The 26,972-nt window shown below is 40.2% G+C and overlaps 1 protein-coding gene across 3 annotated transcripts in view; it reads right to left on the reverse strand.

The window, feature by feature from the left end:
• Window positions 1-26,972, reverse strand: part of LOC125302265 (metabotropic glutamate receptor 4-like) — a 198,764-nt gene that overhangs the window by 26,129 nt on the left and 145,663 nt on the right. For all 3 annotated transcript variants that reach the window (XM_048255374.1, XM_048255376.1, XM_048255375.1), the window contains one exon: window positions 8,892-9,092. In XM_048255374.1, coding sequence (XP_048111331.1) covers window positions 8,892-9,092 — 201 coding nt within the window. The remainder of the gene's footprint in view (window positions 1-8,891; window positions 9,093-26,972) is intronic.

Here is a 26,972-nt window from a genome sequence, read left to right on the forward strand (position 1 = left end):
CTCACAGCGAGACGCGTCGACAGCATTGATCTGCCTCATTTCCCCAACACAGCCACCCACTCCATCTCCCTTTGAGTGGACAGCAGTACACAACCGGGGCCGCCTGGTCAACAGCTCCCCTGGAGATGAGGAATTTGACCTGTCAGCCGGCGGCCTGTCTGAGTCCACACAGGGCCTTAGTGCGGCAGGGCCGTAATGAGCTCAGCTGCCTACTCGGCCCATGGAGCGACTGGCATCTGTGCCACTGCAGTGAGCGCTGAATGAGAGACAAATCACAGTCATGTCGAGTGTGCCAGCAACCAGAAGTACATGCTCCTGAGAGCCATTTCATCTGTTGCACCAGTATTTACTGTTAAAAAATATTAAAAGAATCTAAAGGTTGTTGACAATGGACACATGCAGTAATTAGACATGTTAGGATATTGCCCACACTGCTGGATTTGACAGAAAACTATAACCAATGTAAAAAATGACTTACAATAGTAGTATTTTTCTTTCAACAGAAAATCTCTATTTTTGATCAGGTCCAGTGTTGGGAACGTTACTTTAAAAAAGTAATTATAGTTACTCACTACTTGTTCCAAAAAGTAACTGAGTTAGTAACTGAATTACTCTATGATAAGAGTAACTCGTTACCAGGGAAAGTAACTATTTGCGTTACTGTTACAAAAAAAAGTTGCTATATGTCAAAGAATTTGGATATTTTGAGCAGTTTTGAGCAGCCAGTTGAAATGAGTAGAACAGACAGGTGTTTGTAGGCTACATAACTTTCGAGATAGATAGATAAATAGATAGATAGATAGATGGATAGATAGATAGATAGATACTTTATTGATCCCCAAGGGGAAATTCAAGATATTGTACAGACCTACGGTTGACTTCAGCCTGTGTCATAGGCTTTTGTTGTGAGGCAGAAAGATCTAGCTTTTGCTGCTTGGAGGACTTTGCTCCGAGTCCTTCTTTGTTAGTGGATGGCGATTGTGGTGATTTTATGTGTGTGTATGCTGATTTGATTTACCAGAAAATTGATGTAATACTTCAATTGATGTAATACTTCAATGTTTGTACAATGTCATGCAACATTTGCTGAAAAATTATGAGACTAAGTCATAAGATTGAAATGTCAAGGCAGGTAAAAAAAGAGGAAGTAAAATTAGGTGACAGTGATTCACAGAGCCAAAACGAATACAGGCCCTACCTAGCAACAAGTAATTACACATAGAACCTGGCCAATACATATTTTTAATGTCTAAATGAGGAGGAGTTTCCACCAATATCCCAAGTTCGAGAAACGTTCTGATTGGCTAAAAAGGGGCCTGGGTTCTTAGGAGAAAGAGACATCTCCCAGGCCCCTAGAAGCATAAAAGGTACAGCGCAGGCACATTCAGATCAGATCTCATCGGGGAAGCAGCTGTTACCCATCGCTCTCTTGCCTGACGGTCCAGTCCTGACGCTGTTAGAATTGTATCTTCACTGCAAGACGGCAAATAAAGAATCAACAGTCTTCAGCATCTCTCGTCTTGGTGTCTCCTTCGGGTCCTTTGACATCAGAGTGCTTATTGAGATTGGAGGTTCGAGAAAGTGGTTAATTTTCCACGACACGATCTATCATCTATGGTGGAGGTATCGGTGTTTTTGGCCACTTTGCTTCATTAAATTAGAGTTGCTTACAACGGATGTCGACAAGGGAAGTCTTCGCTCCTGGACATAATGTACACATTACATGCACGTTCTTGCCTTGATGAGTGTGAAATAGTGCTTATATCTCCACCTTGAAAATGTCATCTTTTCGGATTGCTTCTGACCTCTGCTATCGTAGAATCTCTATTTTAGCTGTTGCGTGTTTGCGTGGCACATGTGCTGGCAAGTGTGTAAAAACACTGGCTCTGATGGGCCATCATGAAACATGACTCTGCCTTAGCCAATCCTAATCGCTTACGTCGTTATTAACCCACCTCCTCACTAGCTGTGAGCCAGGGTGCATTCGGATTAGTTTATTTAATCAATGCATAGTAACGCATTTAACCTCCAGTAACGTTAACGGCGTTGTAACGACGGGAAAAGTAATTAGTTAGATTACCCCGTTAGTGAAAAAATAACGTTGTTACCTTTTAAACGGCATTATTCCAAACGCTGATCAGGATATTTAAAGGAACCGTATGTAAGAAATATATTTCAATTAATCATAAAATGGCCCTGATATATCACTAGACATTAAGAAATCATGTTCATTTCAAATATTTATTTCACTGACAACAGTAGTCCGGCCAGGATATTGTCATTTAAAAAGTGAAGTTGCAGCCCTCAACTGATGTTGATGTTTGTCATGTCATGTTGTGTTTTGGCCTGATGCGCCACCCTCCACCTATCTACTAATTACAAAGTCAGTAGTGTTTCGCCATCCGGGTTGGCAACCTCGAGTCAGGGGGGGGGGATACACCGCTCTACAGTAATTTGAAAGTGATTGCAATACCATTTTTGGCCTCAATCTTACATATGGTTACTTAAAGCATAAATTAAATGGCACTTGAGGCCTGTTCCATAAGGTACAAGGGGATAATCATCAGATATCCCACCTGGCAAAGACTCATGTGGGGTATCTCCATATAGCAGCTAGCCAGCTAGGTTAAATAATGTTACCTATGCTAAAGAGCAAATGACACAGAATAATTTTAACATGTTCTAGAATCTCTGCATTCATTTAACCCACCATAGCCAATAGAAAAGTCTGTATTGCAAACAATGGAGTGAGCATCATTTTCTACTCCTATGAGGCAAGGGTACACTTTAGTGTGTTTAGCAGTCTTGGGTGAAATGTGTTTTATTATTTCTTTTTTTTTTTGGAACATTTTGCCAAGGTGCTGCAGGACAAAACTGAACTGCTGGATAATGAAGACGATTGAGATGAATCCCATAGCCTGTCCACAGAGACAACAAGGCCTTCTAAAATAGCATAAAGATGACCTATCAGAATGCTCTCTCTGTCACTTGCTCTCGGACTCTCTCACACACTCTCGCTCTCACTCAAATCGATTTGCGGGAAAATGTATAGAATTTGCGGACGTCAGGGAGCAACTATCAATATGCGGGAGACTCCTGGAACTTCCAGGGCAGGTTGGGATGTCTTGCATCAAATAAGAATGAGGTATCTAGTTTATAGGCTATGTGCTGGCACACCACACTGGACATTGAAGTCCCAGTATCGGAGATTAGGCCTAAGCCTACTTATAAGATTCTTTTAGAAATCCAACCGTTGAGATGATCGGTCTTAATCTCAAGGTAATGCCCGGTCACTAAATGGTATTTTATGGACACCAGTAAATTATGCATTTCTTCAAGGTTACAGCTTGCTGTTCTGCTTAGCTGTGCTGCTTCTGGAGTTTTAATGGACCATCACACTAGTTAATGACAGACTAAGCGTGACGCAGCCACTCAAACTGATGTCGCTAGGCCAGTCTTGACAGCAAGCTGAGGAGGAGGAGGAGGGACAGTACTCAGCTCGTGAACTCCTTGACTTCAAAAGACCTGTCAATCTCATAACCACCGGTTGAGTCTCACTCCCTCCACACAGATTAGGCTGTATGAATGAGTCACATATCAATACAGCTTGGCAACTACCAACCTAATGTTACGACACTACAATGGGTAATGGCCGTTTTTCACATTTTCTACATTTCAGTATTTCCTGTTACTTGCCCAAGAGGATCCGGGGAAGAATTTTTTTTTGCCCATATTTACACATTCTATTTCACATTCCGATTTTAAAAGGCCAACATCAGCATTTCTTAGTAAATATGTACCACTATCTCTATCAAATGATATGCTCTCCGTGATCATTGCGTCTTTTATCAGATTTATTTCCAACTTAATGGGTCACTTAGCACTGGGATAATAGGCTCTAAATCATAAACCGCCATCTCCATTAACATTCTGTATGTTTTAAAGAAGGTGGGCAAATAAATAAACAGTAAAAAAATACAGCCCATAATATTTGGTTTTTCAAAGTCTTTAGTCTTAATGAAAAGACAGCAGCTCGCAGTGGTAGCCAAGAGCCTTTTGTTCCAGAGTAATAACTGGGGTGCCGAGTGAAACTGACAGCTTAAAGGCCACTGTGTACTGAATGTGCAAAGGCAGAGAAAGCTCTCACAAGACTGATGGGGAGCACAGATACAGAAGTGATGGGGCGCTTCATTCGCCTGCAAGCCATTGAAGTTTCCAGCCAACCTTGTTCCACGCACCTTCAAAGGCTGGAGGAGGGCCGAGGGGGAGGGAGTGTCAATAAATAGGCAGCACCGGTTTAAAGTGGGTTGGAAAACCTCCGGTGAAGAGCTGCAGGAGTTAATTGGGGAACTTCAAATAGTGTGGCAGCGAAGAATTATCAACTGTATCTCAGCAGGTCATCTCTTCAAATGTGTGTGTATTTCAAATGAATGCCACTGAAGGTAAATATAGAGAATGCACAAAATTAGGTGTAGGAAACCACAATAAAATATGAAACGTGATTGTAGCCATGATACTGAATTTCCACTTCAATATTATGTTCATACTGTAAAGTCTCCTCTTTTCTGTACTGAGAATATTGATTTTTTTTTATTTTATTTATTTGGTGGGATCGATTATTACACATAGATGACTCCTTCAGTAAGACTGTCATAAAAGTCACAGAAGTCACATAAGTAATATCAGTATGTACATGAACAGTTCTACAGGCTGATTTAAGGTCCTGTCATGGCTTCTATTTAGTTGACTTTTCATGGCACTCTCTGGGTTGAAATAACATACCACATAATGACAACTGCCTTAAGTAGCAAAGTGTTGGTATGCCGGACTGTGTCAGACTGTTTTTATTGGAGTATTTCACATGGTAGCGTTATGTAAACATGGTAAAAACTTGGAGGACCGTAAACAGTCGTCTGGTCCTGGGAGATATGACAAAACAGCTTATCGTGGTGACAGCGCTTTGGAAAGGAATGAGTGGCATGTTAAACAAGAAGTTGATAGCTTAACAACTATCAGTATTCACCTAACCTAGTGGGTTTATGCTTCTGCTGGGGGTCAGGATTTCTTGTGATCTCACTTGACATCCCTATCTGTGTTTGTTTTGGTGCCTGATGATACAACATGCGCTAAATATGCACCGGGCTCTCACACTGCCACTGACTGCACATTATGTGTGCTGCTTCCAGATCCTGCTGTAACAGCCGCGTAGGGAGGAGTCCAGGCTAGAGTAGACCAACTCCACTCTCCACAGTTTATCAATGAGCCATGACCGAGGGAGTCGGAATGATTAATGTATTGAGCAACAAACAAACTGGATTATTTTATATGAAAAAATTGCATTACTTTATTGCATTACTTTATACTTTATGTATTCAAGATATATGGCCCTTGACCACCTGACAACACAAACAGACTGGTAAGTATGCAAGTAAGTATGTGTGTCTGTGTGAGTGAGTGAATGCGTGTGTGTGTGTGTGTGTGTGTGTGTGTGTGTGTGTGTGTGTGTGTGTGTGTGTGTGTGTGAGTGTGTGAAGCATACTGATTTCTGCTGATGCAATAGGGAAAACTTAAGTGTAACCAATGGCTGTGGTCAACTCTTGCCTTCATGATTATGTAAACTTGTTGGGTCAGAGCTTTGTGAAACCTCTGCATTTGAATAATCTCATGTACAGTATGTTTAATGTACAGGCTACAATTAAGTGAATGTAAGTGAAAACAAATCCATAGTAGATCTAATAGCTTGAAATCAACTGAAGTCAGTATCCACAGACCTGAGTGTAGCTACAATACAGGTCTGTTTAGAACACCATGAGGATCCAGGTTTGCAGTCTAGCCTGAGGTAATTTCTCTGCCCCTATCCCCATATCTTTTCCTCTCAATCATGTTCTGACACATCACTGACCTATCCAGTAGAGGCAAGAAAAAACAACAGTAGTTTCAAAAATAACCTTTGTTCCCTTTCCCACTCTACAGGGTGCTTTACAACAAAACAAGCATCTCATATAATAGATGACAGGAGGACCCCCAAACCAACGGAACACTAAATAATGAGGCATGGAACAGCGACCAGCATAAGATGGTGCCGCCAACTGAAGGACAGTGTAAGACACAACAGAATATAAGTTTAAAGTTATTTATAAGTTTGCAGTTAGAATATCATTTTCAGAATATAATAACCTACAATGACCTGTCAATCTCATATATTGTATATACTGTATATACTGTGCATGGAGTAACTAAGGATAATGTACAATGTTAGAGCCCTTTGACTACATCCAGCTGCTGTAGGATTGCTATGAGTAAACACATGTACATTATGAGTGTTATGATACAAAACTCCCTGAATTACAAGTAGCCTCTTGTTTTCAGTGTATCGGTTCAATGTATCAAATAACTTCAGGTATTCACATGGACAATAAGTCCTTTGCAGATATGGGTAAGGTTTTGTATTGCTTAAAATACAGGCGCCCATCCAATAGATTAACTCAAAATGCTAAGTATAAACTGTTATATGCAGGAGGGGGAAACTAAAATGAACACAGTAGAATTACTATAACAGCATTGTAGCCAGAGTAAATGGAAATGTAATCGACAGAATAGAAGAGGCTCTTCACCCTGTGGGCACACTGTTTCACATTTCCCTTCCTCTCAAATCATTCTGCACTGGAGGAGATCGGTACTTTAAAATAGGTCTTCTGCTCAGCATAATAGCACCACCCTCCCTCACGGAGTTCCAAATCCATACCACTAATATAAAATACTATTCAAAAAGCCTGATGTTGAAGTCTGAAAGGTTTCAATAAACAGACCTAGCTGTAGAACACAATACATGAAATGCTGAAACAGCTGTCGTGATTTCCTGATTTGAGCTGGATTTGAAAAAGGACCCAGGCTATGTGAAGATCAGCTGGCTCTTGCAGGCTTGCAGGCTTTTTGTAGCCTTTTTGAGTGTCCAAGAATCGAGGAGAGCTGGTGTACTGTGGACATGAGGTGAATTCCTTTCATTTCCTGTGAATGCTAATGCTCTGACATGCTGCACCAGGTGCTTAAAATTGGACATGCTTCTGTGGGTTCCCACACATAAGACCGCACTGCAGAGAATAGTTTAAGCGTATGAAATCATGTGTCCAAAATCCATTTAAATGAAGTGCAGGTTGATGGATCCCTTCACACAATCAGAGTGCATAACTGGTCAGCCCTCCTGTGATGTGGAATCAGCATATGTAAGTGGATGGGAATTTTTATGGCATATCACCCAATCCAACAGGTCTTGTTGACAGTTGTTCTTGAGGCATGATCAGGCATCCAGTGCATTACATAGAGATACTTACAATCTGTTACTCTGGAGTACACAGCCATCAATAGTTAAATATTTTGCACCATTATAGGTTCTGATTTTGTCAAAGAGAATGTTTATCTACCAGAAATGTATCTATGCTTATGTATCACATTTTTGTGACCAGCTGTTATTGAAGCAAACTTAATTGCAGCTCCCAGGATCCAGGAACCCTTGGTGGTCATTTTTTCCTTAATCGAGACAGAGAACCAGGAACTGTCACTCATGGGGAGCATGTAGGCTGCCCATGTGTGCCTCATCCGTTAGGTGTATTGTCACTCTCAACATTTGTCAAGTGCAGGTTAAGAGTCAAAAGTGTTCTGGTTCTCCAGGGTGAACTGAGCTATTATAGATCTGATCAGTCTCTCCCGATTTAGAGGTGGTGGTCTGGTTGTGAAAGAAGAGGAGAATAATCCTGATATACATGAAGAGACAGAGGTAGGATGCCTGTTATTTTGTGATACCCTCATCAGGTTGCTGTTGAACAGTGGTTAGAAACTCTAAAAAGATAAAAATCACCTAGCTTAAATTACAGACAGCTGACCAATGCTGAAGCAACAGTTCCTCCGTTTTCGTCTTTTCAGTTGAAAACAAGCTTTAAAAGAAGTCATTTCTACCAAAATGTATAAGAAATTAAGAATTATGGAATCTTGATTTAAGCAACAAAACTAACCAGCCAGCAACCAACTATGATTGATTAGGCTTCATATTAAATCACTTTGTAATTGATGTTCTGACAGGCAACTAAAGACACAACAAATTATCAAGTACAGCTACAGTATAAGAATTCACAGTATGATTTCACATGCAGAGCACATAATGGATGTCAAATCTAATTTCTGCTTTTCTACTGAGACAACCTGATGTGGTTCTGCTCTTACACAATCAGTTCACACCTCTGTGGTCAAGTGGCAAGATGGATGGGAAGGATCAGAATGGATTGCTCTTCACCCTGGTTAGCAAGTTTGTCTGTTAATAGCCTGTTAACTGTCAGTCACTAACTGAAAAGTTCTCCTGGACAGAGGTAATTAAACCTGTGTGTGTGTGTAACCTGCGTTGTGTTGAACCTGCGCGATTCAGCCCTGCACACGCCCGGACTCGAACCCGCGAACAGCAGCACCTCGGATCGGGAGGCGAGCGCGCTAACAATTGAGCCAATAGCCCAGGCTACTGGCTCGCATGCCAGCAGCACTCTTGAGGCGTCGGGGAGTGAGGTTTACCAACGTTCCAAAAGCACAGCTAAGCTAGCTGGCATCCGTTACATGTGTGTGAGTGTGTGAGTGTGTGTGTGTGTGTGTGTGTGTGTGAAAGTGAGAGAGAGAGAGAGAGAGAGAGACTATAAGAATAGCAAAAAAAGATCTTGGAGCAGCAGTAGTGAGACGTGAGACCTACGTGCTGCGCGTGCCTGTTGCCTTTGGATAGAAGCGTCTGTTAAATCCCTCTTGTGTTACTTTACAATGGATTTCTCATTCAGTTTTTTTAAAAATCACTATGTGTATTTTTTTCCACAATTTGTTTCACCTACGGTAAGTACTAAGGATATCACTGAACTCACCAGTGACGTTGATGTTGCGTATATATTTCAGTAGTAGAGTGCCATTGATGGGTTCCATTTTGGAGCACAGTCCCACTTTCCCTGGGCACAGATCCAGATGCATGTTGTGAAGAGCGTGTGCCATGGCGTACACTGCATCAATCACAAACTGGACCTTCCCCTCCTGTTCATACAAGGAATCCTTCCCGATCCGTTCCTCATCTGCAGAAGGCAAAGAAAAACAATGTTATTGATAGCAGGTAAACAACATTGGGAAGTTCCTTGACAGCGGTGTAAAATTCAGCGGAACAAGTAGCATATGGACAGATAGCCTGCCCAATATAATATTTAGTTGAGGTTATTTTGAACACCATTATACCTATTTTTAACTTAATGTTATTTCACAAGTTACTTCACATACTTGAGTTTGGCACAAAGTTATACATGCACTATATTTCCGTGTAATACAGCAGTTGCATGTTAACAGGACTGAATGGCTGCTACCCCACAAACAGTGACTTACATATCACTTCAAATATACAGTATAGTGCAGATCTAGATCCAAAAGTAAAAATCAATTTACATTATTTTTTTATGCAGTATAGATATTCTGCGTGTACAGATGCCATTGTTGAGCCTGGAGGTGTTGTGGGCCTAATACCCATGAAGGAAAGTGCCTGCTTGATAACCCTAGTGAAATGCTAGGTGGTGATGTTTTTGGCCACAAAAGGTTGATTTTTTTAGATTTAGTTGTTGACGGTAGATAGGCTTGGTTGTGTATTGGCTGCTGTGTGAAATCCCCTACCTATAGTACTAGGAATTTAACATCTCTCCTGTGTATATTTGAAATGTATGGCCCCTTGGCAAGGGACCAAATTTTCACCTCAACGAAGGAACCAATCACATGAGCTACGTACAGACACATTATAGACATTCGTAGCGCCCAATAAACGGCTCTGGGCATTTGTAAACCACGTCTCGAATACGAGAAAATGAATGTGTAGTTCCTAGACCCCCATCTCAATGAGATGAGGTCTGGCGTCAGCCAGGCTAAAGAAATGCTATCAATACCCCAAAAACAACAACTGTGCTATGTATAGGGACTGAGCTTGGGTTGCCAAAGCTCATATGATTTATAAATGTGTGCATGTACATCATATGATAACATGGTGGCAGGCTCTGGCAGCCAGGGATCTAAAACAGACACAAACTAAAGGCAAATATCTCAGCTAATAAACAGTTTACAAATGAGGAGAGACAATAAATCTAATCATCGTCATTTCATGACCTTATTGCATGAAAACTGAAGTTCTCCAAAAACAATTAGTAAATGTTAAAAAATAATTTTAGGAACAGAATGTGTCCGTACAGACATTTTTGCAATGTTCAATTATCAATTATGTTGTCTACTGTGTGGGTTCCTATTGAAGCCCAGAAAAATCCCCTTGTGCAGTAGGTCAGGCTGTCTTTTTGTGAGTTGCTATGGTGTTTTGTTCTATTAGACAGCAATAACTTCAAAATGAGTACTAATTAGCAGCAGCAGACCAAACACCCTTTAGAGAGAAGTTACTAATCCCTTGGTGAATTCACCTTCGGATAACTTTATTGGGAACTGCCACACACAATTAGCTGGGAAAATGTTAAGGCTGCTGTGGAGGAATAAATCAATTCTAATTTCTGAAGTTCCAGGTTCTCACTTGGACCTATCTTGAGATAAATTAATTGAGTTTAAACTTTTTTAAAAAAGGTTTCCTGAATGTGTCCACCTTTAAGAACAATCAGCTATTCTAATTTCGGAATGCGTTATAAGCTTTTATGTTGTCCATACTTTCACAAGATTAAGATGAGGATGAAATGGATAAAGCTTGGAAACACATAGGCTGAGAAGAGAAGCAGCAACATACAGATGAGAGAGAGAGATAGACACAGAGAGAGCACAAGATTGATTATCTTTTAGACGTTGATATAATCAATGGTGACAGGGGTTGAGATCGTTCAAGTTAGTCTTATAAAATGTTAATTGCTGAATGAACATTTCAATTAACACCTTTCCTCTCATCACCCATAAGTGCTTGCTGGATGAGAAAGGTTCTCATGTCATCGTTAGTAACATCAACTGTAAAGCGCTCCACATATAGGTGCTGACACGAGTGCACTGTCACTTGCCATGCACATCAGTGCCAAAATGATTAACTGACAAGCATGGGATGAAATGGAGTTTATTGAGTAGCACCAACAAAAATAGAACTGAATCGTTCGGCAAACTGACGGTGGCGGAGGCAGCAGCAAAGTTCGATGCTGGTATGCGGAGCTGTTTTGAAAACAATAGAATCTAATGTAATCGAATGTCGAAAGCGGAGTGCTCTGTACTCATGTTGGTGCCGTGTCAGTGGACTCAGTGTCCACTACAATCATCAACATATTCATGTATTGAAAAAGACATGTTGCCACTCTTCTCTACTCAACTCTACTCTACTCTACTCTACTCTACTCTACTCTACAGAATCTCTACTTGGGCATGCCTTCCTTCTCCATGCTTCTTCGCCATAACAAATCTTACCTTTCACTTCTTTTGCTCATTACCAACAACATTTAAAGGAACCATATGTAAGATTGTGGCCAAAACTGGTACTGCAATCACTTTCAAATGACTGTAGAGCGGTGTTTCCCCTCCACCTCCACCCTGACTCGAGGTTGCCAACCCAGATGCCAAAACACTACTGACTTTGTGATTAGTAGATAGGTGGAGGGTGGCGCATCAGGCCAAAACACAACATGACATGACAAAACACAACATCAACATCAGTTGAGGGCTGCAACTTCACTTTTTAAATTACAATATCCTGGCCTGACTATTGTTGTCAGTGATATAAGTATTTGAAATGAACATGATTTCTTAATGTCTAGTGACATATCAGGCCCATTTTATGATTTATTGAAATACTTTTCTTACATACGGTTCCTTTAATTACTTGACACATTTTGTTCTTGAGAATGGTGGTTTACTATGCCTACATTACCTACGTTTAGCCCTTCCAGGAAATATTGACCTAAATAAGATCAATGTTTCTCTACTGCATGTCCAAGGGCACACTTCGCTGACATCTGCAATCTTTCAATTCATTGTTAAATTTAAACTGTCTTACTGAGATTAGATATAGCTGTCAGAGAACACTTCACAAAATTGGTGAACTGCAAACCGGTAATACAGTTTAGGGAAGACGTTAGCCATATATATTATATATATATTATGGATCAAAAAAAAATATATATATATATATATATATATATATATATATATATATATATATATATTATGGATCAAAGAAAATATATTAAAAAATATATATTATGGATCAAAGAAAAAACTTTACAGCCTTCAAATACATTGTCTTAATATGTATTTAATATAATTACTATTAACATACACCTGTCACCATAAAGACCTTATAAATGTGCAATGATTCCTTATACAGACTTTGTTGAGCATTAATACACATTAGTTATTTATTAGTTGATAACATGTGTTCCCTAAACTAAAGTGTTACCTTACACAACTTAAAATAAAACTACCAGGTTTTTCAGACACACCAAAAACAAGGCACTGCTGCTTCTTCAGTGTGGTGTGGACGTACCTAAATGGTTTAGCCAAGTAAGGAAATTAATGTTTGGTCTGACTCTGCACACTGTAAGAGAATGATTCAAACCACAACAATACAGATGACAACACAATAATAACAATGGAATGAAAATCTGGCATGGCGTCATTACTTACATGTGGATTAAGCTGTTTTGTAAACTCTAACATCTTGGATATGTTGGATGAACCTCAGTAGTGATGAAATTACAACAAGTAATAGCTGAGGCAATTTGATAAACACTACAAAGAGTAGGCTAACAACAAAGGATATGTTGTATGTGTAGATGTATAAGGAAATACGTTTATCTTTCACCTGTCTTCCCGTGTGTTAGCTTTCTCTACCCGTACAGAATTCTTCCAGACAACACGTCTTGTGCTGAACTACATGCTGCTTGCAAAACAAGCTGCTCGCTGCCTCACTTTCAGCTTGCCTTTCAGCCACACTATATCTCTGCTGGCTAAGGTTCACCAAAGGCAATAAAACATCCTGACAAGCCATGCATCTTTAAAAACTTGAAATAAAGAACCCAGGCTATAGCAGGGTAATTGTGTGCCACAAGCACTTCGGATGGACACACAAATATTGTCACCATGCGACTGCAGCCAGAGGGGCCTTGGGGGGCTGCCTGGAAGGGAGGACCGGAGTGATATCTCTCTTGCAGAAAGAGCAGCCCACACGCCACTTTGTCTCAACCTCAAGTCAGAGCACGCCAGTGCAGTCCCTTGGCAAGCTCTTCGCCTAAAGAGAAATCTATTCAGATTAAGGGCAGCCTTGCCATTGGGGTAGCTTGGATTGCAGAAACATTGGAAGCTTAAGCTATGACAGAGGGAGCAGTGGCTCTGACACCCACATCTTCCTGCACGTTTCATACTATTGCCAGAAGACCAAATGAACTAGCGACAGCTGTGTGGTAATTTTTTCAAATTAAATGTACACATTGTGCCACATGTTGAGTGTTCCTGTCCTGTTGTTGAAAGTGTCTTAAAATCTCCTTAAAATAGCTTCACAATTCTGCAGATAAATGGAAAAGTAAATAGATGCTGCAGTAATATCTGAGAGTGATCCATGTCACAGCCCTTTATACGAGCTCTGCAGTTCTGCCATTCCCACCCATCCATCCATCCCCTGCTGATTCTAATACAGATAGAATGGTGCGTTTTCCCCACACATACCAGACATTATTAACACGCCATTAGGATGTTAAGATCTGATTGTCCCATCAACCAATGCTGGAGCTCAACCATTATGCCCTTTTTATGCTTTGTGCCATTGAACTGAATATATATATATATATATTTAAAAATAAATAAATAAATAAATACAGTACTGCACTCGGAAATGTGTCACTTCTTTTTTGTTTTTTGCTTTACTCCATTTTAAAAAAAGATAGAAGGAGAATCACATTTGCGATCTCCTCAGGCATAAAATCAATGGTAAAGAGCAATTTCTTTTTGACGTATTGAGGGATTCAGAGGGGCCCAAAAAGTACCACACAAAACGTCTCAGGGCTGTCACACTGCATTCAAAATGGATTATGTCTCTTTGACATAATACATTAGTTCTACCTTTGCCGCAAAAGCTAATGGAATTACTTAATAAACTATTTCACTAAAGAGAGGGGTTGAGCATGATTGCCTTTTTTGGTAAACTTAATTTTTTAAGGATATACAGTAGACCTACTATGACTGGGTTTACATCCAATGACATGTATGTACAAAACCAATAATATTTTCTGGGCACTGCCTTTTTTGCAACATAGCCCTTTTTAGACGGGATTAGTTTTACATGGAAACGTGGGGTAAAGTAATTATTACCAGTGGTTTTAGTCCCATCCGAATGTGCCACATCAATAATTATTATGGACAATGTCAGAAGAAATTACGGCGACTTTTACCTTATATAAAACAGTCCAGAAAAAATACCTCGGGTAATATTAATCCTGTGTATACAACCCTCTGTCTGTAGAGATTCTGTTATATCCTGTTTAAACATATATAGTTTTCCTCGGTTTTAAGCATGTAGGCGATTGAAGAAGCAGTTGGTAATAAATAGCCTAATGCAATGCAACCACAGGGTGATGATTTTGCCTGGTAAGATAGGCTACCAATGTAATCAACAAGGATGGTGAATTTGTGTGATATTTTTTTACTTGTAGCCTTTTCTGTAGCTTTTTTGTAGCATTTCCTAGCCTACAGTTGTCCTTGATATATTGAGCATAATGACAAATAAACTTGAATTTGACCCTAAACTAATGAGTAAACATTACTCAGGCCATGATGCATGTATGAATGCAATATCAGGAAGCAACGTAGGTGACGGCAGTGCATAAATCGAGTTACCCCTCCCGCTTCTGGTAGAATACAGAGATTTCTTAATCCCGTGCAAATTGGCCATTTATTGGCCATGTAAAATTATTTTACTCCACTTGTTTGTGGGCCTTCTCAGTTTGTGTTCAACAACAGTAGACCTACACTCTGTTGTGGCAGAGGTCAAGTTTCAGCAGCAAAACTGAGGGGTTAGAAGTGGAACTCAGTTTTGATGCTCTGCATTTCTCAGAGAGGTGATGACCAACAAATGCTGACCACCATGGTATGAGGAGAGAAATGTGGGATGAATCTCAACTCGACCAAATCTCTTACCGATTCTCACTGGCACACATGGTGTACTGGGCGAGATGGCCCCGTCTGTACTGTAAATTTGCTCTCCCTCCACAAGTGTTTGATGGACAGGCCTCAGGTGAGGCTTCCCCTGGGGCAAGGAGATGAGGTGACTGTTGAAAACCTCTTGCACAGTTGCTCCAAAGAGATAGTAAGTCATTTTAGGACACTGTCTAAGAACTCTGCACAGATGTCATGGAGCGGAAACAAACATCTCCTTTGCCTCTGTGACCGTCAACGATGATGGTACGTATGAGGCCATTTCTGGATATTATGCCTGACCATTATCAACATCATCAACCCATATGTGAATTTTTTTTCCATATTAATGCACACACATGCTGGGAAAAGCATAGTCAGTATACACTGATCCAAGGGAATAATACTGTACTGTGTATATGGATTCTATGAGGTGTAATGGATCCAAGATGATGGGTCTCATGCCCACATGGCATAACACTCTCACTGTCAAACGGAAGGATGTAGGTGGTGACAATATGGGTGGAAATTGAATATGGATACTATACTTCATGTTCACTTCATTATCAGATGTCTTCATATCTTACAACACAGTTCACTTCCTACATGCAAGTATAGGCAATGCTTCTTTATGATATGAGGAGATACACAGCATCAATAACATGTATGGTGTATGTACTAATAAAAATGTATATGATGTACTGCTGTTGATCATCCCTGGTGAGGTGAGAACTGCTGGGGCAAAACATAATAACGCTCCCCTAGGATTTTAGCACAGAAGAATATTATGAAGCACCAAGTGCACGCCTTATTTCGTTGACAGAATGCCCTTTGTGCTACAAAGTTCATAAATTCATTAAGAAACCATATAACGTTGTAACACTTTTTGTTCACTGAATACACAAATCAGTTAGCACTGTGTTCCAGAGAAACACTTTAGAAAGCATGTCCTTTTGTATACAGAAAACAAAATCAAAGCTTCAATTTGTGAATGAAGTTGACTAGTGGCCTTTTCCTTTTGTCGACATAAGACCTTTTAAAATAGGATGGAATGAATGATGTTTGTATTTTGTACAATTTGTGACACATACACATAAATGCCTGCATAAATGCACAGAATTTCTTATTATCTATAAGAGAGTTCATTTCCTCCATGAAAGTGAGAAGTGAATTCAGTATCATGTCCACTAAAGCCATGAGTCAATTTGGTCCACAAAAATGAATTAACTGATTTGTGTATTCTGTGGAGAAAAGGTATTACGGATACTATTACAAAAGGTAGGTTACACTTGGCGCCTCATAGCATATAAACTTTACATTATTATAGGAATCTGGCCTTTTTCCTTCCATGTCAGCAGCTGTCCCCATTGATAAACAGCACTGATGTTATAATCACAATTGATTTAATATCAAATTCAAATACTGTTCCTCATAATTGCCCTAGTTACATCAAACCATATCACCAGTTACCTGAGCCTTGCACAAGATGCCAGGAGATCTTCTAAACACAACCACCTACATTTCCCTCTGGAAATGTGTCGTTGCCATCTTCCATTCCCTCCTATCCTCATGAGCTCTCAATATCCATCACAGAGGCGTGGTAGATACAAAGACAGGTCCTGTCACACGTTTGCTTCATCTTTGATCTTCAGATGCACATGAAGACCCCTGAGGAGAACATTTCCTCCATGCATTTCGCCCTCCACAAAGACAAAAACTAAAAAAAACAAGCTGCTATGTCTGTGATTGATGTATTGCCCATGTGGTGTACTGCTTTGAGAAAGTCTGGAGTCTTGGTCAAGCTTTGTCAACAGTCAGATCAAAGGTTCAGGTACAAGGAGCATGGAAAACAATTAGAGTTCAGATATTCAGTTAACTTAATGAGAAAGCAGTGCATGATTTCCACTAACAATAATGGCAGCAGTTAAACCCTGACATTGTTTTTAATTTTCTCACTCAAGACCTGAGGAAGAGGCATTTTATTCTCAAAACAAAGAAAATCTATTGTTGCATTGTATAGCAGTATAGCATTAATGCCCACACTGAAAAAAAGGATGGATTTAGTGAGATTGAGGGAAATAAAAGTTTGCTCATTGATTACCCAAACACTTCAGTCTAATTAGACTTTGCTCTAAAAGATATTTACACAACATTTGGCCCACAGCTCTGTTTGATCTATAGACTCATGTTTATTTCTCAAAACGTAATTACCTTTTAAGTCATCCCAAGGGCTAGTGGAGCTCATTAAAGAGAACGCTTGAGTGCCACTGGTCAGGGTTGTGTTTCCTAACCTTTCAATTTGGCTAAACTAATGAGAGAGGCACACAATATTTTGTTTTCTATTTTTACCAGGGCCGTAGTCACCATAGACATAGATATTCAAATATGACTAAAATGCCCCAATAATATACGGACATAGAAAAATAAAGAAAGAAAAAAACGCTATAGGCCTACTAAGCCTACAGAAAAAACCAACACGCACCACCATCTGAAATGTAATCAAACGTAAATAACGCACAAATTAGTGACCTAGTGATGGTTCCAGAGTAGCCTACACCCCTGAGTGGTTTGTCCTGGTGGTTTTCCATTTTTCGTTAGTGGTGTGCGCTATTAAAAGCTTCCATTTACTGCACCCTACTGCGGTGAGGTAGGGCTGTCAACAATTTCGCAAAAGCTATACTGGTACAATTTTCACAAAACTTGTTGGAAAGGTGTAGCACAGGCTAAAGAAATCCCATACATTTTTGGAGCCTTGAAACAGGGAACTTTGAAACATTTTCCATTGTAGCCTATTCTCGCAATGATAGATAGATAGATAGATCCCCAGGGGCGAAAGTGAAACGTTTTATTTTAAATGATGAATTTGTGCAAGCCTGTGTCATTCATTTCTTTCACGTCTTTCAACATAAATAATGCATTCTAGTAGTAATGCCAGACATTGCCGTTTATAGGGTTCTTAGAAATGGTTGTTGCATCTTGTAAATTATTTAGATGCGCACTCAATCGCGCATCCATGCAGCCAAAAGGTAGGAACACACAAGTTGTAAAAAACGTTTACAATGCACAGTGGTGATAGCCTACAGTTACAGTTTTTTTCTGAATGCTTAAACACAACTGTGATTCTTATAGCACAATTCCTAAAACTATTAATACAGTACTTATAGCAAAACCACTTACTGAGTTCGCAAAACTAAAAGCACAAACACTGCTTTGCACACAGTTTGCAATTTTGTAACACACACTTTGCACAACTGTAGGCACAATTCACTGCACAGCACTCTTTTTGTAGCCTAGAAATCTAGACGCACCCTAGCGGCGGCAAATTAATTTGCTCAGCCTGTACGTCTAGTATCAAACCATAGGGATTTCTATTGGCTAACACCGTGGATGTTATTCAATCACAGCGCTCTATTTTGTTAGAGAGTCTTAAGGCGGGATTAACAGGATAAAGACAGTCCTGCGACTGTGAACAACAAGGAAGGTGGCTATGGCGAACGAAGAGCGGTTGTTTGAATCGGCGTTGGCGTCAACTTTGGAGGAGTTGGACTTGTGCTTTTCTTTGAAAGTTGAGCAACACAATGCACTTAAGTCATTACTTTCGAAGAAGGATGTATTTGCCGTTTGCCGACCGGATAACGGATATGGTCGTAGCGCTGGCCTATTGCATGCCTAGGCAGTTTGAAAGACAATTCTCTGCCCGCCCCTTGGATTAAGCGAGGTGAATGGTTCGATTCCAGACTATACATTTCAATGACATAGGATGGCCCGCCAGGCTACTCTTTTTGTGGAACTGTAAACACAACTCATGCTTTACACTCAATTTCCAAATGATCCACACACTCCTAACAAATCTATACACACGTATGGCTATTATTTTCACTATTTTGCCAACTCTCTGGCACACTTTCTCATGTGAAAACTGTTTTAGATAATTAGTTCACTTTGCAACCAGCCTAAGCACTATAAATAAGCCGCAGGTAATGTACAATGGGTACAATAAAGGGAGCAGGAAGAGTGAGAAGAGTAAGAATTAGAGGAGGCTGAAGAATAGGACGTGGAGGTGAAGAAGTAGGAGGAAGAAGAGGAGGAAGAGGATGCGGAGGGAGAGAATGACAAGGACAAGGAGGTGAAGTTAGAGGAAGAGGACAAGAAGGAGCAAGAGGAGGATGGGGAGGGGGGAGAGGAAGGGTAAGAAGAGTAAGAAATAGCCCTTTACAGGGAAAAAAAATCAATCTACATGTGGGCATCTTGTCATGTCAGGCCTAAATACGGCATTCCAGAATATATTTTCCCCGGTGCCTTGGACTAGGACATTGCATGTGATGTAGACGAAATTTTGAGAGAGACGACCCGATGTAGACTGATTTGTTTAGTCTCAGTGAAATGCTATTTTGTGTTTTGACTTGGAAAAACACACTTGTGTTTGTTTTGATGTGTGTAAATAAACACTAATACTTGAAGTTTGGATCCCTGTATGTTTACATAACTATGACAAAAGTATGACCTCATGACATAGTCTACCTTGTGCACAGAGAAAGCAAAAGCCAGATGAGTTTTTTATTCATACCATCAGTGTGTTGTTGGCACATTGTGTGCTTACTATTGTGATGGCTTGTGTTTACTGTTAGATACGAAGGTGTGAAGAGTTAAGCAAGGTGTGTGTAGCTTTTGCAAGAGAACTACAATGTTTTGCTGATTGGGTGAGAGGTTTTGCCATTTGTGTGTAGAGTTTTGCAAAAAAGCCATAGTTACAAAAAATGTGCTTAAGCAATCAGAAAAAACTGTAATGTGAATACAATAACCAAAGAAAGGAATTTGCACCTCCATTCACCAATTAAAGGCTGTATGCCAAGTGTTTCTACATGTTGGCACAAAACGTCATTTCTGTCAGAAGCCAGTCTATAATGCAAGGGGTAACATGAGGTGAGTCAGACAGAAGAGGGGCCTGTCTTAGTAGCCTATTCTTGAATCCTGTCCCTTTCTAACTACGTTAAAACTGTGTGATTAGCCACCAGCATAATAAAATCTAAATTAAAAGACAAAATCTTATTAGGCTATAGGTCCAAACCTACGGGGGCATCTGTGCCCAGGGGTTCATAATCCATCCATGCATGCCTATGTCCGTCAAAAGTACCCTAATTGACTGACTTAACTAATGACTTGTTTGTGATTTTTAATAATACTTTTTGCATGGTAGGAAATGTATTGAAATTCTGTTTGGTCCCCCCCAATGTTGACATCATGACTACGGCCTTGATTTTTTACAATAACAATGAGCCACTTGTACAAAACATCCTACACGACATTAAACATGGCTCAGAGACTCCAGCTCAGCCCATCAAAAGTCTCTCGCAAGTGGTTGATTCTTTAGCAGGAAAGACAGAGGTTACTGATTATTTCACATGGCTTTGGGTTTTAAAGTTATTTCCAATTGCTAAAACACAATTTTTCAAACTAGGCTGGTTTTATCAAAATTCACACAAAATTAACAAAACCACACACCCAAACGGCAAATATACCTCATATATCCTGCAAAAGGAAGCACTGCAACCAAAACTACATATTAACAAAATCAAACTTTTACACCACATGGCACACACTTCATTCATATAACCAGATTTTTGTCTCACCAACTACACTGTTGGGCATAATGAAAAGCACTCTCATCTTTAGTATACTTTGCCATAATACTAAAATTGTTCATATTGTAGAAAATTCTTCACATGCACAGAAATATTTGCAGATGCACACACATGGTATTAAAAAATGTTTTTTTTTTTTTCACCAAACAAGTGCAACATTATGCACACATATTAGTACAGCGGCTAAGGCCAGATTTTTACCTGAATCGTTCAGTTTTTGCAGAAAGCACAAAACTTGGTACAGGTATAGTACTACCCCTAGTGATCAAAAATTGAAATGGACCCCAACACATAGCGCCCCCTAGTGGCCCCTATATTGACTTCAAATATGGCCACCAAAATATGTCCTTTTTTCTACCTTTTTAATGCTATGCTGCTTTTAACACATAATATGACGTGTCTATAGCCATCTTTCAGCATTATGAAATACATAATGAGACAATCATGCATAATTAAAATGGCAGACATGTTGGATTTTAAGGAAGTAGCCATACATTCTGACACTGAGTCAAAAACTGGGGTGCGTTTAGGCCATGTGTGAAGTTTCGACTGTGTGACTAAACTCTGCACTTGCCTGGGCTCAATCCTTCTAATTTGTCCCCTAGAGGTTGGCATGCTAGCAAGGAGGCTAAAACCCATGGATGCTAGCATCTGTCAAGTCTCAAACATATACTGCCTTTTGGGAAATTAGTTTTTTTTTGTCTTCCATCCTAGAGTTAGATAAATTAGTACATACACCCAGTCAAAGTTAGATAAATTAGTACATAACCAGTCCAACACATCCTACTGTCCTACAGCCTAATCCAATTGAGGTGGGTGGGGCCAATTAGCATATGCTAAAGTTTCTTTTAAGGCTCATAGTGATTGTTTGAAAATATCCATTTTGTACATTTTGCATCCCATAAAATGATTATGCCTGTCAATGAAGCTAATTTAAATATATAATACCTTATGAGCTTAGCTCCCTCCTGACCCATTAGGGCTCATGGTAGTCAGTGAACCAGCACTTTTAAGACACTGGCTAGTGCGTTCAGCGCCCAGTCCTTGGGTGTGCCTTGTGGTGGAAACACCAAAAGCTCAAGACAGGTAAAGTTGAGTATCGTCTGCATAGCAGTGATAATCAAATTCCTGGGAGTGAATGGTCTCACCCAAGGAAGTGTGTAAATAAAGAAAAGTAGAGGCCCTAATACTGATCCCTGAGGCACACCTGTGGTGAAGTCATGTGCCCTTTAAGGTAGGATTTAAACCAGTCAAGGACTTTTCTTAGACATCCCAGATAGTGTAGAAAGGAGAATGTCATGGTTAACAGTATCGAAGGCTGCAGATAAGTGTAGTAGAATGAATACTAATGACTTAGCAACTTAGATGAAGACTTAGCTACTCTCAATGCTTCGGTCACAGACATAAAAGCAGTTTCATTAGAATGACTCTTGAAAACAGACTGCATAGGGTCTAGCAGGTTGGTCTGATATAGTAAGTCCAAGACTTGCTTGAAGACCACTTTCTCCAAAAACTTTGACAAGAAAGGAAGAAGGGAGATAGGTCTGTAAAAACAGGAATGGTTTTAGAGGTGGTGGCAAATTATACAATTATTCATCTTTATCCTCCTTGACTGATTTTTCTCTAGTTTCACATTTGGCTAGGGTCAGCATAAGCCAGTACCTGGAGCCTACAAACATTGGACAGGTAGTTCAACTCCTCCAGAATGGCACACCAATACGTTTCATTGCCAAAAGGATTGCTGTGTCTCCCAGCGCAGTCTCAAGAGCATGTAGGAGCATTCCAGGAGACAGTTGCTCTAGGAAAGCTGGGCAGGATGGTAAAGGGTCCTTAACCCAGCAGCAGCACCAGTCTCTGCTCCTTTGTGCAACAACAAACAGTAGGAGCCCTGCCAGAGCCCTACAAAATGACCTCCTCCAGGCCGCTGGTGTGAATGTCTCTGACCACACTGTCAGACTTCATGAAGGTGGCCTGAGGGCCCGATGGCCTCTGGAAGGACCTATGCTCACTGCCCAGCACCGTAGCTCAATTGGCATTTGCCATAGAATACAAAATTGGCAGGTTCACCATTGACGCCCTGTGCTTTTCACAAATAAGACCAGGTTCACCCTGAGCACATGTGACATCTGAAAATGTCTTGGAGAATGTAAATGCTGCCTGCAACATCATTCAGAATGACTGGTTTGGTGGTGGGCCAGTGATGGTCTGGGGAGGGATATCCTTGGAAGGACGCACACACCTCTACGGGCAAGACAACTGCACCCTCACTGCTCTTAGGCATCAGGATGAAAACTTCAGACCCATTGCCTGACCCTGTATTGGTGCAGTGGGCCCTGGGTTCCTCCTGGTGCACAGCAATGGCTGGACACATGTAGTGAGAATGTGCAGGCGGTTCCTGGAGGATGAAGGCATTGATACCATTGACTGTCCCCCCACACTCCCCTGACTTAAATCTGATTGAACACACGCTGGGACATTATATTTTGGTCCATCCAGGTTGCACCACCGACTCTCAGGGAGCTCAGTGATGGCCATGTCCACATCTGGGAGCAGATCCCCCAGGACATCATCTGCCGTTTCATTAGGAGCATGCCCCGATGCCATCAAGCATGTCGGGCCATATGAACTACTGAGTACCATCATGAGTTGCTGTGCTGATATTCAAGCAAAATGGATGAGCTTGCGCATTTTTTCCACTTAGATATTCGGGGGTCTTTGAATTCAGTCCTCTGTGGATTGATAATTTTCATTCCCAAATAACAAAGTGGCATCCTTTTGTGCCTAACATATTACCCAGTCCATATCAGTTTGAATCCTACCTCACAGGATGCTCGTTTAACGTATCATGGCTTGGACAGCTGTCCGCACCTTAGCCTCCCACCATAGGGGTCCCCCTGGGCTCAGTACTGGGCCCCATTCTTTGCTATTCACACCACTTCTTTGGGACAGATTATCCATTCACACAGCTTTTCATACCACTGCTATGCGGATGACACACAGCTTTATCTGTTCTTTCCACCTGATGACCCCTTGGTCTCGGCACGGATCTCGGATTGCCTCTCAGACATATCTACATGGATGAAGGCACACCACCTCCAGCTAAACCTCTCAAAAACCAAACTGCTGGTCCTCCCAGCTAAACCTACTGCTCCCACCTAATCGAATGCCCTCATACAGGCATATATGCTATGCCCTGACCGTTGCGCTCTTCAGACAAACATTGTCTAGCTCTGCCACCGGTACGCTCAGGTCAATCCAAACTTTTTTCATCTGTTGTTCCTCGTTAGTAGAACACGCTACCAGTTCCTACTAGAGCAGGGACATCCCTCTCCATCTTCAAAAAACTCCTGAAGACCCAGCTCTTCAGAGAATATCTCCTCTCATAGCACTACTTACAACTAGCTAATTCTAGCACTTACCACCTGACTTGACTATATAAAAACAGCACTCACTGATGCACTTTTCCCTATTGTCCTCTACCTTTTTAAATTGTTTTAAATTGTTCTAAAATTGTTCTAAAAGCGTTAAACTGTTTACCAGGTTGTAAGTCGTTTTGGCTAAAAATGCGTCAGCCAAATGTAATGTAATGTAGATATCCAGCGTGATGTTTTTTCCCCATTGAGATCTGATGTGTTTTATTTTTTAAAGTGTATAATTTTTTGAGCAGTGTATAGTAAGAGTTAAGGTTTGCTCAGAAAGAGAAGAAGGTAGAATAAGAATTTTTTGATGATGTAGGTAGTTACTTCAATTAACCAAAATATAGAATAATTGGCTTACACATAGTGTTTCTTACACATACACTGTAGTGGCCATATTGGAATCTTACCAGATTATACTTGATGCCTTGTATATTATTAAGGTTGTCATGTGATAAAATGACTGTTCAAACTTTGAAATTGTTTTTGAATATTTCTATCATGAATAACAATAGAGATGGTCTATATTTTCACATTTGGTATCCGCCATATTGGATTTCAAAATGGCCAACATCAAGTTTGTTTGGAAATCATGTCAATAGCTTCCTTGACCCTAAAAATTGAGTGTTAGAACTTAAAAGACTTTTTTATCTCGTTTAATTTTGAAGTTGTATCAACAATTCTATTAACAATGGTAGCCATATTTGAATTCAAGATGGCGGCCACTAGGGTGTCCATTTCAATTTTTGATCACTAGGGGTAGTAGTATAACTGTGCCAAGTTTCATGCTTTCTGCAAAAACTGAACGATTCTGGTGCTTAGCCGCTGTACTATATTGGCCAATTAGCTCATGTAGTGTCATTTTGAATGGCAGTGTTTTGAAATGTCAAACATTGTTGTGTCTTATGCAGAGAACCGTGTTCAGTACATTTACTAAAAAAATAAAAATAAAATGTGTGTAGACTTTTGGAGACTTGAGAAGAGGTTTTGCCATTTTAGTGTGTTAGCAATTGGAAAAAAAACTGTAAGCTAATGATTATGGATATGTTAACATTCAATTCAATTCAAAGAAACCATGAGCAGAGACATTCAAAAACATGCAGTGCTTTAGAATAGACATTTTGATAGGTAGGGTTAAGGGTATGTTTTCACATTCCTAGCTTTATTAAAATAAAATAGTAAAGACTTACCTTAGAGAGCGCTTTCCACTCTCAGCACACAACAGATTTTCTATTTTTGTATTTGACCAAACTGTACACAAAACTGCACTGCAAAACAGTTGCATTGAATGGAGCAATTGACTTTAATATGAATAGACTGATTTTTCACCCAGACATAACACAAAAACTCAACACATGAACCCAAATGTTGTATAAGATATAAGTCACTGATTGAATTCAGTGATTGGTCAGTTGTTATTTTAGGGCTTGTGTGTGTGTGTGCGTGTGCATGTAGGTGTGTGTGTGTGTGTGTGTGTGTGTGTGTGTGTGTGTGTGTGTGTCTGTGTGTGTGTGTCTGTGTGTGCGTGTGTGTGTGCGTGTGTGTGTGTGTGTGTGCGTGTGTGTGTGCGTGTAGGTGTGTGTGTGTGCGTGTGCATGTAGGTGTGTGTGTGTGTGTGTGTGTCTGTGTGTGTGTGTCTCTAGTAGTTCTCAGCATTTGAACTGTCACACATTTTGTCACAAGCCATGTAGAAACAATCTGATCCAAATGTCACAGTGTGCCTGTGTATGTGGACTAGCAGAGAAATTGGGCATTTGTGATTATTTTGTGTCAGATTAGTGTTGAACAACACTGTCCACAGTAAGAGTTTGGATTCATTTGCTGGGAACGCTCATGCATGAGTAGGCTGTCGGTGCCAATACCCTGTTGACAAAATTTGACCACCAACCTCCTCTGGTTTTCTATTTTCTATTTGTCAACTGTCAAAGACGAAATCCCTGACATTCATCATTCCCAAACTGTGAAAAAGGTTGACATAAAGGTCATACTACAACATCATTGCTGGTTTATCTGAATATCCATATAGCGGAGTTGGGTTTGTTGGTTCTATTGCCCTAATATTAGATTTTATGGCCAATATAGTTACTACATTACTCCAGGGAATTTGCATAGTCATAAATATCCTTCCATTGGCTTTGCCATAGGTGTGGTTACATTTCTATGTAAAACTTTTGCTATACTGTACATCCCAAAAAGCAAAAGACAAATTTAATATATTCTTTTGCGATGGTTTGCCTTGCAGTCAGCTTTCAGGAATATTTAAGTTCTAACTTTTAATGTAAAATTTGAAACTGAAAAGTGCACGTCTTCCACTAAATTGTAGGGTAAGACTTTTGATGTAAATATCTACTAAATATGACATGCCTTCAAGGGAAGAGGTATTTTAAATAAAAGGATACATCTCAATATTTGTTTCTGTCAGTCAGTGCATGGTCAAGAACATACCATGGCCATTAACCCTCTTTCCTGTTTCCTGCAATTAACAAAGTGAAAAGAGATGGCACGTAATCACCTGTAATTAGCCTGGAAATCCCGCTGAGTTAGCTAATGATTTCCCCACTGTACTCTGCCATTAATGCACAAAATTAACTAGGTGACACAATAGACCCAAGTGTTAATAAGACCAACCACACGGATCAAACCCTATCAACAAAGGCTGACATTGTTAATGGTACCATTTCTCTGACAGTTTAGAACTACTACAGGGTGCATTTTGTGTGTGCTACTTCCTAGGGGATAAACAGCAGCTTCTCCAAATAGTTGTACT

The sequence above is a fragment of the Alosa alosa genome, chromosome 10 (assembly GCF_017589495.1).
Source record: "Alosa alosa isolate M-15738 ecotype Scorff River chromosome 10, AALO_Geno_1.1, whole genome shotgun sequence".
In the NCBI taxonomy this organism is placed as follows: Eukaryota; Metazoa; Chordata; class Actinopteri; order Clupeiformes; family Clupeidae; genus Alosa; species Alosa alosa.